At 37.3% G+C, this 19,364-nt stretch overlaps 1 protein-coding gene across 4 annotated transcripts in view; it reads right to left on the reverse strand.

Moving 5' to 3' along the window:
- The window catches only part of TFG (trafficking from ER to golgi regulator), a 34,486-nt gene extending 15,145 nt beyond the window's left edge, over positions 1–19,341 (reverse strand). For all 4 annotated transcript variants that reach the window (XM_081572449.1, XM_081572448.1, XM_081572447.1 and 1 more), the window contains exons 1-4: positions 19,186–19,341; positions 14,867–15,093; positions 11,415–11,498; positions 3,197–3,343 (exon numbers count right to left, since the gene is read on the reverse strand). In XM_081572449.1, coding sequence (XP_081428575.1) covers positions 3,197–3,343; positions 11,415–11,498; positions 14,867–15,050 — 415 coding nt within the window. In that variant the 5' untranslated portion in view covers positions 15,051–15,093; positions 19,186–19,341. The remainder of the gene's footprint in view (positions 1–3,196; positions 3,344–11,414; positions 11,499–14,866; positions 15,094–19,185) is intronic.
- Between the last annotated feature and the right edge of the window lie 23 nt (positions 19,342–19,364).

The following is a 19,364-nucleotide window of genomic DNA, read 5'->3' on the forward strand; positions in this document are numbered from 1 at the left end:
TAAAATACTTATTACAGATAAAAGATATATGTCTGAAATTTGCTCAAAATAACATGGGAGGTGTGGAAATGTGAGTACAGATGGCATGATACTGTGAGCTGGTAACTGGTGAAGTTGTGAGGGTTCATGAGATTCATTATACTATCATGCCTACTTTTGTATATATTAAAATTTTTCCATAATAAAATATTTTGAAAAGTAGAATTTTAAACATTATGAGCAGGAAAAATTTTAAACCACACACTTTTCTTCTAAGGATACTAAGGTTCTAAACATGCATTTATACTATTACCTTGTGAAAAAAGAGATTCAAGAATAACGTACATTTTGTAAACAGAAACTTGTAATATTAAAAAAGATTACAAACAAAATACTTAAGGCCAACACATTAAAAAAATATTACAAACAAAACAAACTAAACAAATAAACAAAAAGAAAACTGCTAACCATTTACTGAAGTAACTGATGTTATCAATTCCTTTCTGTTAACAACCAAGTAAATGAGCATTAGATCATCTCTGTGATCACGACCAAAACTGATCTTGTGAAAAAATGTTATGAACCAAGTAGACTATAAGCACACATGGGCTTGCAGCTCTTTTATTCTTATCATTCCTCTAGTTACATTAGTATCTCCTAAATCTAGGGAGGAAAACTTTTATAAGTACTCCTTCAAAATGTCTGCCAGTCATCCATCTTCCTCACCAGCTTCCCTCCTTCAATTCCAAGACCATATCCCAAGAGCATATCACACCAATTTTAGGATTATTTCCCTTCACACTGCTACCTTTCACCACCTATGCATCCTTCCACTTATGGCAAACTAAATTCATCAGGAAACACAATATATATCCACTAGCCTACTACGTGCTCCAGTAGCTACTGCAGAGATACTGCAACAGGTCAATCTAGTATTTAAAGTGACCTACACATCATCTGTCTCACAGAGGAAAGCAACTGTCCAACAAGTCCACTACAGAGGTAGAGCGCTGAAGGACATAGGTAGCTACATGTTTTGGGTGAGGGCAAGCCATAGGACTCACAGCTGACTGGTAGTTTTTTCTGGTGAACTAGACTTTCTGATATTTCTGAAAGTTTCTGATGCAGCTTATTTTATGTTTCTGGGGTTTTTTTTCCCCCTTGAGAAGATAATTAAATCAGAATATGTTCTAAGCTTAGAAGCTTAGAAAACTTCATAAAAGGAAGGTGGGTCAAGAGTTAAGCAATCTTTCTAAGTATAGGAGAGGAAACAAAAAATAAGCTGCAACTGTCTATAAAAATAAAACACAGAATGTAATATTCAGTTCATTAGGCAACTCAGGACACAATGTCTAGAAGAAACAATATATGATATAATTTCCAACATACAGAGGAGAAACCAATTTTTAACATCTCTTTCATTAACACAGGTGAGAGGTGAACAATAAAACATATGAACACATGGAAATAAACTCATAAAGAAAAGCAGTACGTGGCAAGCTGTAATGAACAGAAAGGCTGTTTCACCAAAACCAAAAAGCTTATAAATCTAGAGGTAATTTCTACACAGTACTGGCTCTACTTATTGAAGTTTGATCTAAGTTTCATAATACTCTACAGATGCTTCAAGCCCCTAAAATTACATGCAAGTGTTGTTATATCGACATTTATGATTTCTTCTGGGAAAATGGTCAAAGTTTTGATTTTTGTGTGGAGATACAGGTCAAGAAAAGGCAATATGCTTTAACCTGAATACAAAGGCTTTAAACAGGCTGGAAAGATCTCATTGTATCTCAGCAAACCTTTTTAATATGTTCTGAAATCAAGAGGTGGAACTAGAAATTACTAATCAATCACCAAATATTTATCAGGTCATCTACCATTAACACAATTCCATACAGCTGGAGGAAGCAGGAAATGATTGGGAAAAGCATCTTTATTTAAACTATAACTATAAATTAAACTCCAAAATTTAGAGTATTTCAGAATCTAAAGATTGCAAGAGATTATACAATGCTACTTTTCCACAAGCCCTTTACAGCCCGTTAATTCAGAATCTATAAAACACTATTTCACTATATAGACAGTTTTACACCTGTGAAACTTACATGCAAACACAAAAGTGATTTTTAAAAAGTGTATATTTTTAAAGTGCAACATCTAAGAATATTACAAGTTGAGAAGGCAAGTTTTTTAAAATCTACTTTCAAGCCATATTTAAATTTCAGTCTACATTTAACATTTGGTCCCCAAACTACTTTCAGTTCCAAATTTTTCATAACGCAATATAAATAGTATGTCATATTTATTATAACATAAATAGTACGTCATCTGTAAACTGGGAAAAAATTACTTTTTTTTGCATATTATGAACACTGTGCTTAAGATAAACATTACAACATTTGAATGCACTAATCTAAAATTACTTTTACTTGAAACTACTTCATATATCACATAAAACTCAATAAATGATTTCCATACCTAAGGTTCATTAATTAACTATAACACTGAAAAGGGTTCAAGAGTCAAAGGGATTTGAAAACTGACCTATGTCATAACCCAGGAGTCTAAGACTACCTGTAAAACAATCACCCAGAGAGCACTTGAACAACGGGATTCCCGGCCCTGCCCTCCAGGAGGTCTGTGATGAGATCCAGGAATTGGTATAATAAAATCTCTCTGTAATCTTGATCAACAAGGTTCCCCGGGTAGCTCAAACAGTAAAGAATCTGCTTGTAATGTGGGAGACCTGGGTTCGATCCCTGGGTCAGGAAGATCCCCTGGAGAAGGGCATGGCAACCCAGTCCAGTATTCTTGCCTGGAGAACTCCATGGACAAAGGAGACTGGTGAAAACAACCTGAACTTTAAATGTGCTCCCCTGCCACACACGCATTACCAGAGGACAGAAGCCAATTTCTGTCCGAACACTAGCTAACCATTCGGCTACTTAGACACAGGGATGACCCCTAGGAAGCCAGACTTAAAAAGTAAGGGTCCATGGGGTCACAAAGAGTCAGACAAAATGAGTGACTAACACAACAACAATCTTGATGAACAGGCAGGTTTGGGAAAACAGATATTGAATACAAGCACAGACATAGAAATAAGAAAGGGTGACAACGGAGGTGCCATTTTACTCCTGCTGAAGAATTTTTTTTTAAATCTGCAAAAAGTCATAAGAAGGATAAATCAGAATAAAATGACTTCATGGTCTACCGTTTTCAGGAATGTTGGAGGACGGGCCTGGTTCTCCAGGTGGTTCCAAGCTATCCAGTAAGCGATTCACTTTATTTCGAAGTTCTATCAGTTCTCGACGAAGGTATTTCACCTGACTTGATTCAAGGGGTCTTGGTTGGCCATTAACTGGAATAAAAGGATTCATTTTCTTAAACCTAGGAAATATTGCTGAATAAATATATCAGTAGAATTATATGTAACAAGGAAAAATCAAAATAACTTCTTTAAAAAGTTGAATTCAAACAAGATACCTATTGATATCATTCAAATAACTTTTTAAGGAAAGGATTTTCATTGCTAATTTATTTTTGGAAGAAGTAAATATTCATCAGTCTTTGCTGATGACCTATGGCTTATGACCTATAAGCCAAAAAAAAAAAAATTCACTAAAAGAATTCAACTACAGTGAAATAAAGTAAAATTACAGAAAGCTTTAATATATTTTAATAGAAATTATGTACTTTCAAAAGCTCATTTTACTTCACACAATTCTTTTATAGCCTTGAAATAATACAATAAACACATTATTAAAGGCATAATATGACTGTAGGTCTGTTATTCTTCTTGCCTACTTCTGACCCCCCCAAAAATTAGCTACCTAAAATAAGTGCCCTAAATAAAAAGTAACCTTTTAAAAATACGCAGAATTTACAAATTCACATCACCACTGTCCTTCAAAGTAGTTACTTTAAAAGAAGCACACAAGCCAGAAAAAGTCAGAGATTATTCAATAATCATTGGTCTTTTTTTTTTTTAAGGGTAACACTACCTCATTTAATTACCCGTTTTATCCAATGACTTTCAGCTAACTGAAAAAAAAAAGGATCCCTTCTTCCAGCAACAAAGACTGTCATCACTGAGATTATTAATTTAAAAAAAAAAGTGACACAAGGTTCTGAATGCAAACCTCAAAGTAAGAGTTCAAAAATTAAACTAAAATTTTTTATGCATTTTATATACTGACAATTTGTGTGTGTGTGTGTGTGTGTGTGTGTGTGTGTGTGTGTGTGTGTATCTTACACATTTACAAATTTCTAAGGCATCAAATTAGAAAAGGACATCTACTTGAAAATAAAGGTTCAGGGAGATTTTTTTGTAGGATATGTTTCAAACATCAAACCAATAAAAGCTTCTAAAAGCTAATCCACCAGTATTTTACATACTACCTATATATTTATGAGAAAGTTCAATATAATTTCCTATCTGTATCAATTATTGGCTTTTACTGGGTATTACTGTTTTTTCTTTAATAGCGGAAAAGAAGAAAAGCAGTTCCTGAAAGCCAAGAACTGGCCCTGTACTTTAAGACAGGCTTTTGTGTTGCTCTAAGCTGGCATGGTATTCACATGTAGGTTATTGAACATAAACAATTTCAGAACACACCAACAGTACATCAACTGCATCTCGATAAATTTTTTTTTAAAGCAAATAAAGACCACCACCAACTATCACTAAAGATCACTCTGGGACTGATGTAGCTCAAGACAAAAAAGAAAGCCAGTCCATAATCATGTGAGAACTCAGACACAAGAACATTGACCAGACCACAAAAATGATCAAACATCCCTGGCTAATTATGAGTCACGCTATTTTACCAATTGCAAGCTTTAGCTTCAATTCACTCCCATATCTTTTGGATAAGATTTAGTAAGATAAATCATTGGACTACCCCCACTTCCTGACAACAGTCAATCTAGAGCAAAGCCCCATTCCTTCAGCCTTATGCAAAACCATCTAACACAAGCTCAAGCCCTACGAAACATCCTTTCTAACACATTTTACTGACATTCTATTTTTCTCCAAGGTGCTCAATCTCCTTCACAGTAATGTATTAATATTTGAGGCTAAATTCCCTTTAATTCCTAATATTGCTTACTTGTGCCTTTTTTTAAAAAATAAAAAGTAAACTTAATAGAGGTTTGCTAGTTATATATCTTCGAAATTGCTGATCCCATCAATTCCCCCAACTTCTAGTTCATTTCTGCTTTTTATTATTTTCTTTTTTATAAGTTATCTGGACTTACACTATCCTTTTTGTATTTAGCTTTAGCATACTTGAAAAATTTTGTCATGTTAAAGTCATCACTAATTAGAAATCTAATTCCTAATATGATTTCTTCTATGGTATGTTACTTAAAAGCATATTTTTATCTGCAAAAATATGGGAGTGTGGGTCATCTTTTTTGCCCAATAGTTTCTAATGAAACCAGAGAAAATGATCTCTAATATATTCCTTCTCTGATATTTACTGAGACTCACTGGAAAACCTAGTAGATTGTCAACTTTTATAAATGTCCAAATGCACTAAAGCAAAACTGAATCCTGTCCTGTTTGCTAGATGCACACGATCAAGCCTGTATCTGTATGCTTAAACTTTGAGGCTGCCTGATTTATCAGTTTTGGAGAGAAGAATATTAACAGTTCTCTTATGATTACAATTTTTTCCTTTTTCTGTCATTTTTTCTCGAGGAAAAATCTAAGGCTATGATGTATAAGTGTTCCGAATTTACATCTTCCCAGAGAATTATTTTTAATCATGATGAAGTGACTATTACTAATAAAATTTTCACTTAATGATTAGTCAATCCTGTTAATACTACCAACTAGCTTTGAGTTTGCTTATATACAAACTTTTCTAGCCTTTTACTCTCAAACTCTGCATAGTAATCTTTTGGTATGTCTCTTATAATCAGTTCAGTTCAGTTCAGTCGCTCAGTCGTGTCCGACTCTCTGCGACCCCATGAATTGCAGCACGCCAGGCCTCCCTGTCCATCACCAACTCCCGGAGTCTACCCAAACCCATGTTCATCGAGTCGGTGATGCCATCCAACCATCTCATCTTCTGTCGTCCCCTTCTCCTCCCGCCCCCAATCCTACCCAGCATTAGGGTCTTTTCCAATGAGTCAACCCTTCGCATGAGGTGGCCAAAGTATTGGAGCTTCAGCTTCAACATCAGACCTTCCAATGAACACCCAGGATTGATCTCTTTTAGGATGGATTGATTGGATCTCCTTGCAGTCCAAGGGACTCTCAAGAGTCTTCTCCAACACCACAGTTCAAAAGCATCAATTCTGCGGCGCTCAGCTTTCTTCACCGTCCAACTCTCACATCCATACATGACCACTGGAAAAACCATAGCCTTGACTAGACGGACTTTTGTTGGCAAAGTAATGTCTCTGCTTTTAAACATGCTATCTAGGTTGGCCATAACCTTCCTTCCGAGGAGTAAGCGTCTTTTAATTTCATGGCTGCAGTCACCATCAGCAGTGATTCTGGAGCCCAAAAAAGTAAAGTCTGACACTGTTTCCACTGTTTCCCCATCTATTTCCCATGGAGTGATGGGACCAGATGCCATGATCTTAGTTTTCTGAACGTTGAGCTTTAAGCCAACTTTTTCACTCTCCTCCTTCACCTTCATCAAGAGGCTCTTTAGTTCTTCACTTTCTGCCATAAGGGTGGTGTCATCCGCATATCTGAGGTTATTGATATTTCTCCCGGCAATCTTGACTCCAGCTTGTGTTTCTTCCAGGCCAGCGTTTCTCATGATGTACTCTGCATATAAGTTAAATAAGCAGGGTGACAATATACAACCTTGGCGTACTCCTTTTCCTATTTGGAACCAGTCTGTTGTTCCATGTCCAGTTCTACCTGTTGCTTCCTGACCTGCATACAGTTTTCTCAAGAGACAGGTCAGATGGTCTGGTATTCCCATCTCTTTCAGAATTTTCCACAGTTTATTGTGATCCACACAGTCAAAGGCTTTGGCATAGTCAATAAAGCAGAAATAGATGTTTTTCTGGAACTCTCTTGCTTTTTCGATGATCCAGCGGATATTGGCAATTTGATCTCTGGTTCCTCTGCCTTTTCTAAAACCAGCTTGAACATCTGGAAGTTCACGGTTCACGTATTGCTGAAGCCTGGCTTGGAGAATTTTGAGCATTACTTTACTAGCATGTGAGATGAGTGCAATTGTGAGGTAGTTTGAGCATTCTTTGGCATTGCCTTTCTTTGGGATTGGAACGAAAACTGACCTTCTCCAGTCCTGTGGCCACTGCTGAGTTTTCCAAATTTGCTGGCATATCGAGTGCAGCACTTTCACAGCATCACCTCTGAGGATTTGAAATAGCTCAACTGGAATTCCATCACCTCCACTAGCTTTGTTTGTAGTGATGCTTTCTAAGGCCCACTTGACTTCCCATTCCAGGATGTCTGGCTCTAGGTGAGTGATCACACCATCGTGATTATGTGGGTCGTGAAGATCTTTTTTGTACAGTTCTTCTGTGTATTCTTGCCACCTCTTCTTAATATCTTCTGCTTCTGTTAGGTCCATACCATTTCTGTCCTTTATCGAGCCTATCTTTGCATGAAATGTTCCTTTGGTATCTCTAATTTTCTTGAAGAGGTCTCTAATCTTTCCCAATCTGTTGTTTTCCTCTATTTGTTTGCACTGATCGCTGAGGAAGGCTTTCTTATCTCTCCTTGCTATTCTTTGCAACTCTGCATTCAGATGAGAATATCTTTCCTTTTCTCCTTTGCTTTTCGCTTCTCTTCTCTTCCCAGCTATCTGTAAGGCCTCCTCAGACAGCCATTTTGCTTTTTTGCATTTCTTTTCCATGGGGATTTTCTTTATCTCTGTCTCCTGTACAATATCACAAACCTCTGTCCATAGTTCATCAGGCACTCTGTCTATCAGGTCTAGTCCCTTAAATCTATTTGTCACTTCCACTGTATACTCATAAGGGATTTGATCTAGGTCATACCTGAATGGTCTAGTGGTTTTCCCTACTTTCTTCAATTTAAGTCTGAATTTGGCAATAAGCAGTTCATGATCTGAGCCACAGTCTGCTCCTGGTCTTGTTTTTGCTGACTGTATAGAGCTTCTCCATCTCTTATAATCAGCATGTAACAAAATTCTGTTTAATCAATATAAGAGTCTGTCTTTTAACTTTGTTTGTCTGTTTACCTGTACTGTGGCTAGTATTTTGTGCTACTTTCTATTTACTAAATTTTCTGTTTCTTTTCCTCATTCCTCACCATTTAGCTAACCAAGTACCCTTTGTTTCCTTCTTTTCCCTTTACCAGCTATTTCCAGTCTTTCAATAATCACACTTACATTTTAGAAATGCATACTTCAATTTAAAAAACCTAATTACTATCTTCCTCCCAAATAATCCAAGTCTTTAACAATATTTTAATTCCTATCATCCTCTCCGTTCTTATATATAATTATTTCTCAGTATTTTGTCCCATCTTGTTTCTATATTCCTACAGCTATTATTTTTAAATAATCAGTGCTCATTTAAATTTATACACGCTAGCCAGTTTATTTACTCACAACTTCTTGCATCTTTCACCATTTTTCTGGACTCAATTTCATTCTTTCTGACTAACCATTTAAAAAAATTCTTTTAACAAGGATCCAAGACTGGTAAATCCTTAGTCAATGTTTGAAAATGATTGTATTTTCCCTTATTCCTTAAGTTTAACAGACCAAAGAATGCTACTTTTCGATCTATCTTTTTCTGAAGAGTGGAAGATGTTATTCTACTGTCATCTATTTTCTATTATTAGTATGAAGAAGTCTATTAACAGTCTGATAAATTTGTAGGTGATCAGTCTAATTCACACAGACTACTTTGAAGATTATCTCTCTGTCTTATATATTCTCCAGTTTCATGACAATACATCCAATGGAGATTTATTTTTACTTACCCTGCCCAGGATTCACTGTGCCTCCTGTAATTGAGGGTACCTATAATGTATATAATTCTGAAAAATTCTTCATTCGTTTCTTCTTCATATATTTCCACTCCCCTAATCTCTCCCTGTTTAGAGTCTTAATGGAAATAGGCTGCTGCTGCTGTTGCTGCTAAGTTGCTTCAGTCGTGCCCGACTCGGTGCGATCCCATAGACGGCAGCCCACCAGGCTCCTCTGTCCCTGGGCTTCTCCAGCCAAGAATACTGGAGTGGGTTGCCATTTCCTTCTCCAATGCATGCATGCATGCTAAGTCACTTCAGTCATGTCCGACTCCATGCGACCCTATGGAAAGCAGCCCACCAAGCTCCTCCATCCACAGGATTCTCTAGGCAAGAATACTGGAGTGGGTTGCCATTTCCTTCCCCAGGAAATAGGCTAGACTTTCTCAAATTCTCTCTCATTATTCTCCAACCCTGTGCTTTTGTGCTCTGTTCTGTCATTTCTTTAGACTACCTTCCAGTTTACTAAATCCCTCGTCAGCTGTGACTTATCTGTTGTTCTCTCCACTTAGTATTTAATGTCAATGATTATATTTTTCATTTCCAAAAGTTATCTTAAGTTCTTTTTTGAGGGATTTGTTTTTTGACATATAGTTGATTTACAATGTTAAGTTTCAGGTGTGCAGCAAAATGATTCAGTTATACACACACATACACACACATATGTGTGTGTATTCCTTTTTCAGATTCTTTTCCATTATAGGTTATTACAAGATATTGAATATAATTCCCTATACTAAACAATAGATTCTTGCTGTTTATCTACCTTAAGTTTTTTTTAATGTTTTCCCATAATGCCTAGTTCTTATATTCTTATTTCTTCTTTTAGATCTAATAACAATACATATTTTATTAACAATTCTCCTAAGTTCTTAGAAATCTAATTCCACTATTAGCTGTACCTACTGTTTCTTGTTTACATGGATGTTTCATGTGTCCTACAGTTTTGAACTCTAAGTTCATCAACAGGATTTTATCTGTGAGAAGCCTATGTTATTTGGATTGAGAACATATACCCTCCAGAGAAGATTTTTGCCTTTGTTTCTTGCACTTTTCATGGTGGTATCCGGGTCTGGGAGTTCCCAAAGGACCATGATTATAAATCCTTAAGAGAGCCTTCACAAACCCCTGACAGCTCAGGATATATAACAGTTTCCTTTATCAAGTTTCTTGACTTTTCCTCTACCAATGAAGAGAGATTTTTCTTCTACAATCTGCTTTTTGAGAGTATAGCCATTGAAGGTCTAGGACCCAAGACCTATACCATGTAGACACCAAGTGACAAGTCCTTAGATTATGCAGACTAAAACCTTCAGCATCACTACCAAAAGCATCCCAAGCCTCAGCTTTTGGTACTTCAGGCCCTGGTTTTAATTTCAATTATATTTTGGTCCCTGACATCTTCCTCACATTCCTGAGCAAGCTCAGGTGTGTAATTCAAAAAATATATTCAGTATTGTTTATCCAGTACATTCTCAGTGTTTCTGAGATGGAAGATTTTCAGTTTACCTAATGCTTGATAGCTGGCCAATAGTGATTAGGTATTTTAAGACTCAATATTGTAAAGAGATACCTTTTATTTTTTAAAAAAATTTAGTAGTTTTTGTTATTAGCATTTTAAAGTGATTCATATTCACCCTTCTTAGATGGAGATGAAATAAATACAAATTAAATCAACTGGTCATTGATCCTATTTCATGGAACTGTGTGAGTCAGTGCTACATAATTTTTAAAAATGCTAACCAAAACATCCAGGAAAAAAGTCCACATTTTTTTCCACATAATCATGCTACTACTTTAACTTTGCAATCATTTCTATCTTTTCCCTTAAGTGTTCTGCCTTGCAAATCTGTCATGATCTGTAAGAAAATAAAATCTATATGATTAAATTTAGTCTTATGTTTATTTTTGTTTTTTAATCAGAACTATCTCAGATCTGAAATACTCCTTAAAAAATAATGTCTAAAAAAAGTATCAGTTCAGTCACTTAGTCATGTCCGACTCTTTGCGACCCCATGGACTGCAGCACACCAAGTCTCCCTGTCCATCACCAACTCCTGGAGCTTGCTTAAACTCATGTAAGTATCAGTCCTATACATTAAACCCTGAGAATAAATAAAAACATACTACATTAGAAAACAATTATATATTCTTAAAGAAATAAATTAAATTGCAGTTTTAACCCTGAAATTATTTTCAATCCTGGAAACATTTACATAAGTTGCATACATTACTATTTAGGGTAACAGCAGATGGGTTATTTAAAATATGTTTACTTTCTATTAATCTTCAAAGAATATAGTTAAGCCTCAAAATTTATAAATTCTGATTTAGCAGAAAATATTATCACTTAATTTTGAAACTTTAAAAGGAAAAAAGCTAAAAAGTATTTCATAAAAATACAAAGAAGAGTAAATATATTAGAAAGTTTAGCACTTACCAAATAATGTCAGTTTCAGTATCCTACTACACTGAATTGCAAAGGAAAGGTCAGAACTATCAAAAATTGTTATAAGATCTCCATCTGTAACAAATAAAAATTTCAGATTTGCATCAGTAGTAAGCTAGGATATATATCAATTAAAATGCAAAATGTGGATCACAGAGCATAGAGAATCTTCTATAAAACCTTTAAGCATAAAGGATCTAGGGAAGATGTATTTATCCAAAAAGATACAAAATAAATTTTGTTTCTTTCAGGGCAAGATATTTATCTTATTCTCATAAGAAGAGCCAACACAGAGCTAAGATTAATGTAATTTTTTACTAATCACGTGGAGGAAATTACAATTTAGACTGAAATCTTTTCTATTCTAAAATATTAAAATATATTTACAGAAATCAAGGTAATAATAATTCTCAAGGTTCAAATTTTAATTCTAAGCACAGTAAAACACCACTGACACAAATGGAGGGAAAGCCATATATAACAGTAACTAAAAAGGTTGCAAAATTTTTTTTCTGCAAAATTGTTCTAATAAATGGGTAGATAATTGAGTCTTTCAGGTCCCCAATCATCTCAACACTAAGATGAAAACCATCCATTCTCCTCAGGAAAAATACTCATGTACACAAGATTCTGAAATCCCCTAGATCCCAAGGATAAAGACTACTATAATCAGCGTATCAATTGCCTGCTCAAAAGCTTTCAAAGGGCTAGGAAAAAAAAGGCTAGAGAAAGAACAGAAGAGAAGCCATTGCAAGGCATCCTCACAGACACAGCTGGGGGAGCGGGGTTGTCATGGGGAGGCTGAGAGGCTGCTCCAGCTGTGCTCTGTACACCAATTTTAACACTGATTAGGCCCGTTATTTTGGATAAAGATGGCAATAAAAGCCATAACTGAAAGTTTTATCATCTCTTTACAGCAGACCAGTGTTTTATTGTTTTTTTTTTTTTACAACACACACATCTATTGCTCAACTTTAGGGATTCTACTCATAAACATACTTTTAAGTACATACGTAAAAGAAGGAAACTTTCTATAACTGGTTTTTTCTTTTCTGATTTCCCCAACAGAAATAGAGTTATCTATGACATCAGGAATTCTTTACCTAAGTCAGCTCTCTAAACTAGTGCCCAATACAGTCTATGGAACACAAATCTGTATACTTTAAAAAAACACGATGAAAAACAAATTCAATGTGATAACCAGATGCAGAAGACAGTTTCAACAACAAGGATACCCTAAGCTAGGGAGTTACAGACTGCAATCAATGGATAAATTTTGGCTTAAAGAATTCAAACTAAGGATAGCTTTTGTATTTTTAAAAGGTTCTAGAAAAAAGGTTAGCAAGGCCTTATAGGACCCACAATTCTAAAATATTATGTGATCCTTTAAAGAAGGAGTTGGCTGACCCTTCCATAAACAAAAATGAGTTAAGAGAAAGGCAGTAAAATAGTAAAGTCAGTTTAAGATATGCCAATTCTGAGGTGAGAGCAAATCATCTCAGGTTTTGTTGTTCAGTCACTAAGCCGTGTCCAACTCTTTATAACTCCATGGACTGCAGTACACCAGTCCTCCCTGTCCCCCACTATCTCCTGGAGTTTGCCCAAGTCCATTGCCAGCTTTGAGGTAAGAGCAAATCATCTCAGGTAAAACCATTAAAAACTTGAGTTGTAAAGTCAAACAAACAAAAAAAGAACAAACTGATCACATTTATGTACACATTTGGAAGTCAAATGGGATCATCAATGTATTGTAAATAGATGAGGTTACTAGGGAAGAGAATAATAAGAAGAAAACTCTCTCCTTTTTTGTTCCTTAACATGGATGACCCTCAAAAACTAGTTTTGGGTAACATTAGATGAAGGGGCTTCCCCTGTGACTCAGCTGGTAAAGAACCTGCCTGCCAAAGCAGGAGACACAAGAGATCTGAGTTTGATTCCTGGGTCAGGAAGATCCCCTGGAGGAGGGCATAACTATCCACTCCAGTATTCTTACCTGGAGAATTCCATAAACAGAGGAGCCTGGCAGGCTACAGTCCATGGGGTTGCAAAGAGTCAGACACGACTGAGCACCTAACACTTTCACTTTTCAACATTGTATGAAATATTGAAAAAATGAAAGGCATATTATACCTCTAGTAAATAATTGGCTTAGTTGACCATCAGTGATTTATACTCCTCTTCCACAGGGTTGGAAAGTGGCTATCCAACCGGGGACAGTCCCAACCCACTAACATCTCAACACACTCACGTGACTGGGGTCTGGTCAATGTGATGTGGGCTGAAATGATATACACCACCCCAAGGCCTAGAGAGTATAATCTCCCGTGTGATCCTCTACACTCCATCTTCATGCATCTGCTTGCTGAATGCCGATGCTCAAGGGGAGCTTGTAAGCCATGTATTGAAGGTATCTGAGCTTCTGTCAACCTGGGCCCCTGAATGATTTCTTGAGTGTTAAACCACCGAGATTTTAAGATTTTTATTCTAACAGCTGACATTACTTTCAACTAACACACAGAGAGAAACAAAGAAGCTATTAGAGATAAGAAAACTGAGACAGCACAGTGTCAGAGAAATAAGAGTATTTATAAAACGATGCTGTGGATAGCAGTGCCAAGTGTTGAGATCAAGATGAAAATTCAGCAGTAATAAAGATACTGGTAACCACCTAAAGCCCAATTTCACTGGAGATGTTAACAAAGATGACAGGTTAAAAGAAAAAGAAATAAAGAGTCTACTGCGGCAGGTGTGAAACCCTGCGGACCGAACAGCAGAGAACAAACTGTAAATGTGCAAATAATGACTCTGATTACATTTCCATTATCAAGGCCAATTGTTTTTAAGAGATTTTGCCCTGATTATAGCAATAATAAACAAATACTTTATGTTTCAGAAAAAAAATTAAAAAGTCTACTAATACAATTACACTATGTCGTTGATGATATATTTGTCTGGTAAAATCCATCTCCATAAAAAGTTTTGTAGTCAAATTAGCCTGGGAACACTGCATAAACTGAGAAAGTACATTAGCATATTACGTGCTCTGAAAATTCCTGCAAAAAAACAGTTTTTCCATACTTAGCTGACCACGAATCCTTTCTCATTCAAAACGTACTAACATCCCTTTCACTGTGGGAAATATGAGTGAAACTGGTTTTAAAGCAAAAAGGAAGCCAGAATTGTACAGGCATAAAAGAAAAACAAATGGCTTGTAAAAATGTGTGACAGTATCCTATCACTTAAAACCCCCTTCTAATAATAAATCACTTGGCAAATTTTTAACTTATAAGTATAACTAACTACATGGGCATTCCCTTAAGTTAAAGAAAGTGGTACTCAAATACCATAGGAGGAAACAGAATTTTTATTCGGAGTTCAATGAAAAATGGGTAAAAGAACACATGTAATACTTAGACTTTTAAAAACTTGAGAAACACTCTTACCTTCATCTTTATATTTTATTGTAACTTCATCATTACTCAGAAGTTTTCCTCTGAAGACTCGCTGCATCATTAGCACTAATTCATCATAAGTAATATCTTCATTATGAATGGGAATTCGTCGAATATCCTCCCCAAGTTGAGCTTTGATGATTAGCTTCCCACTCAGATCCAACTGCCCATTCATGGTGGACTCCAGGATGTTCTATATATGTAACTCTAGAGAAAAACTGACAAAATGGTCTTGATGATTAAATAGCTATAAAACATATTTTAAAAGCTAAAACGCAAAGCTACTATTAGAATCTAAGAAATTCTCAGTTTCAAAGGAAATTCACTGTTCCGATGTTACCATATTTATGGTAAAATGGTCTGGAACTGGTTTTATTATGTGCATAAGAAAATAAGTTTTATTATTTTATGTCTGTTATTATTTTACCCATATATTTAACTGCTCATCTGATTTAGATTTCTTACTTAACACGTCTAGAACAAAATCCTGATCTTCCCCTCAAAATGTGCTTCTCTTGTAGTTTTCTCCATTCTCTATTAATGACAATTCTCCTAAGATATTCAAGATAAACAAACAAAAAATTAGTTCCTCTCTTTCCCGCACACCTTACATATACCAAATTGCCAATGAATCTAGTTGCCACAACTTGCAAAATATCTGTAGAGTCCAACCCTTCACCTCTATCAACTTAATCAAAGCCACCATCATCTCTTGCCTGATTACTGCAAAAGACTCCTAACTGCTTTTTCACTTTTGTTTGCTTAACAAAGGTACCCTCAACACATCAGAGTTATCCTGTTAAATAAAATCTAGTATAACTACTTTAAAATCTTCCAATAGATTCTCATCTCACTCTTGATAAAAGCCAGAACTACAAGGTCATGATCTAACCTCATTTCCCACCTCTCTCCCTGGCCACTCTGCTACACTCAGACTTTACATTCTCCTTAAGACTTGGCACTTGCTGCTTCCTTAACCTTGAGCCCTTTTCACACCCCTCACATGATTTAGATCTCTGATCAAATGTTAACTTCTCAGAGGTTTTTCCTGGCCATCTAATTTAAAATGGCTTTACTGTCACTTTCTTATTCAGCTTCATTTTCTGCAAAGCACTAATCACTACCAAACATTAAAAAAGTATTAATTTTTATTCTTTTCCACTAGAAAATAGGGAAATAAATGGTTTTGTTCACTGTTATTTCTGGAGCCTAGAACAATGCCTAGCACAGTTAATTATTCTACAGTCATTAAAGGAAGGACAATCATTAAATACTAGCTTCCAAACCCTACCAGCCTGTGTATATTAAATGCTAACCCTGAAGAGGAAAGTATGTGTGAACACTAAAACAGTCTCAAATTTTTCTCGCTAAAATAAGAAAGACCTCATGAGCATTTTCTCCAATTTTCCTATTTTCAGAACTTGAGGACAAAGAACAAATCAGTGACATCCTCCTGAGTTTTCTAACAAGACTGTCCACTATTGTTTCTCCATCTTCTGTAATGCTCCCATCCCCAAACCAGAGTATGTGTGATTAGATAGCACCCTTAAAAATAAGACAGTGTCAGAGAACTAAATACTAACTTGCTATTGAATTCTGCCTTCTTGGGTTTTATTTTAATCTTAGGTTATTCAGCGTGCTTCTCCTATAATGACTTTGCAATCCTAAATTCAAAATAATGCCTGCGGTCTCTAGTAATTTATACCATTATTGTATAATAACAGAAAATACACTTTTGCTTAATATGTTAATATCTCTTCTTCTCAAGGCCTATCTCTTCTTTCCAAGACCAAGATGTTCATGAACACATTATTTGTAACCACAGAGCATTTCCTACTGGTCACATTGGTTTCAAAACTATGTTTTTCTACTAGCAGCATTCTGCTTTCTTCTCTTAAATGTGTTATTTTATTAACATATTTAGTTTTCCTAGTTCTCTACATCTGCTTCTTTGTGTGTGTGTGAAAACACTCTACCTGGCCCCCAACACACCAACACTTCAAATATTTGAAGAAAGTGTTCATGAATCCTAATTCATTTAATCAATAGTATACATAAACGCCCTAGTATCCTCATATAAATGCCACATGTCCTTCCAATTAAGTACTTATCAAATGATTGTCTCTAGACTCCTTTGCCACCCTCTGAACAAATTAATTTTATGAATGAATCTTTAATGCCCATCTTAAAATGGTGCATTAAACACAGAATCTAACACTCTAAGGTCAGTTAAGAACAGAGTGGACTATGTTCTACCATCCAGATGCTACGCTTGTCTTAACATAAAAAGAGAATACAGTCAGTGTTTTATTTGCCAATTCTGACGATGGACTTTTCCTGAAGACTTTGATTAACTGAAACCTCCATACAACCCCTTCACCTGTGAGCCAAACCAGCCCTCTTCATTTGGCAAACACTTAAATACCTACTGCGTGCCAAGTTCTGAAGTACAATTACTTCAGTAAGATGGTAAGATTTTGCTTTGTTTGCCTTGCAGCCTGAGAGTAATAAAGAACTTCAGCAAATCAATCTATGTAATCTTCTCTTCCCTACAGGATGTGTAAACCGTCAATAATGTACTTGAAGGACCAGGGCTTAGCTTCAGCAGGACAGTACTACCTATTCTCAGTAGCTTCTAGAATAGCACCTGACACACAGTAAGTAAAGACTTTTAATACTTTTTGTTCCCTAAACAAAACATGAATGACAAGTGATAAAGTTCAGATAGAGAAATTAAGAGAAGGCAGTATTATCAGGTCAGTTCCTAAGTCAAGCCTCCACACTAGCTAGAGGTGACTCCCTACAACGGACATAACCCTAATTAGAGACATTTCCAACAATGAATATAATTGGCATAATCCTTTTGATCATAAAGGAATTGTTGCCCAGTTCCAATGAATCTGAAAATATGAGCCTCTTTTTAAATACTTGACACTTGCCATGTTTGCCTGCAAATTCACTTACTGGCTAGTGCTTCCCTTGGAGTGTCAACTATCTGAGGCCAGGAATCAGGTCTTCTTTCCTAAGGCTGTCTCCATTTTGTGCAGTCATCTCCATAAGGCATGGTATAAAACAAGTCATCACAAAAACAAAAGCACCACGAAATTTTCCTTTCCAGGGAAAATCCTATCCCCCAATTTTTTATGTAACAGTAGAATCCAAGTCCTCTTTATCTCTAGCCTCAATCACAAAGTAGAGACTGCTATGAACTACTAGTTCCCAGGGCTGCTGGTGACATCCTCACAGCTTTTTCTGCTTCCTATTTCTCCTTTCATCGTGTCTTTGCCCTACTCCCTCTGAAGTCCAGAAATGACTCGGCCACTAACTTGTGAAATCTTCCAACAGGAACCCTGTTCTCAGAACTGGAAAGTAAAGGGACATGCCCAAGGAAACATATAAAAAGCCTGCCTCTTTGAACGAGGATCCAGGTTCAGTGACCAAACCTCCACCAGCCCGGTGGTGAGGGCCCTGTTCAATGAATTTGCTTAGGCAACTCCAGAGGGTAGAAATTTTCTTTAAGAAACCCTAAGCAAAACCAACCCTCGAGTACTCTAAAGAATGCAAGGAGCCTCGAATCCTGCCTGACCAGAGCCAGCGATGATGGTAAAGATTTCTCCCACTAGCTGTGTGACCTCAGGCAAATACTTCTCCAAGTCTCACTTTCGTCAACTGCAAAATGGGAATATCTAAATTTGGAAGAATCCTTGTGACCATTAAATGAGACTGTGAATCTGAACTACTTAGCACATTGCCTAGCAAAGTAAACTCTTGAAAAGTTAGTTGTCATCACCACTACTAGACTGGGTTTGGCCTCCAGACGGCGCTTGATGCAACACTAACACAGTCAAGGAACAAGGCTTCCCCAGGTGACCCCCAATCAACTAATTCCCATAGGCGCCATTCTCCCCACTTCTCACCCTTCCATGCCCCTCTGAGGGTTAGGCACTGGACCATCCCAGATCTCCAAAAGTCCCTCTCCGCTCCCTCTGGCTGTCCGACTCCTTGGTGCCAGGCGGGATCAACACAAGTGCCCTTGCTGGCACAAACACGTCCTAAAGCCCCCCATAGGTCCGCCTCGTTGCCACGGTGGCCAGTGGCACTCCCCCACCCATCCCCTCCCCCGCCGTGGCCTCTCCTCAAGGCGAGGCCCGGCCCGGCCTCAGTCCTCGGCCTCCAGCGCCTTCCCACGACCCCTCCGACCCCACCCGCCCCACGCTCGCCGGTTCGAAAGAGGCCCTCGAAGCGTTTCCACGTCTCCCGGCCCGCCCGGACCGAGAAATCGGCCGCGCCCCCGTCTCCAGCGGCCATACCGTTTTCCCGAGGCCGCCACTGCCGCCCCTCCGCGGGTCTCCGCTGATCCGACCCGTGCGAGGCCGCCACCGTCGGGCTCTGGGGCGTTGGGGGAAGGCTGCGGTCACAGCCCACTCAGTTGCCCTCCGGGGCTGCCGCACCTCGCTGGCAGACTCGCGCGGGCCCCGGCCAATCGCAC

The sequence above is a fragment of the Giraffa tippelskirchi genome, chromosome 2 (assembly GCF_054371585.1).
Source record: "Giraffa tippelskirchi isolate mGirTip1 chromosome 2, T2T-mGirTip1v1.2.pri, whole genome shotgun sequence".
Lineage (NCBI taxonomy): Eukaryota > Metazoa > Chordata > Mammalia > Artiodactyla > Giraffidae > Giraffa > Giraffa tippelskirchi.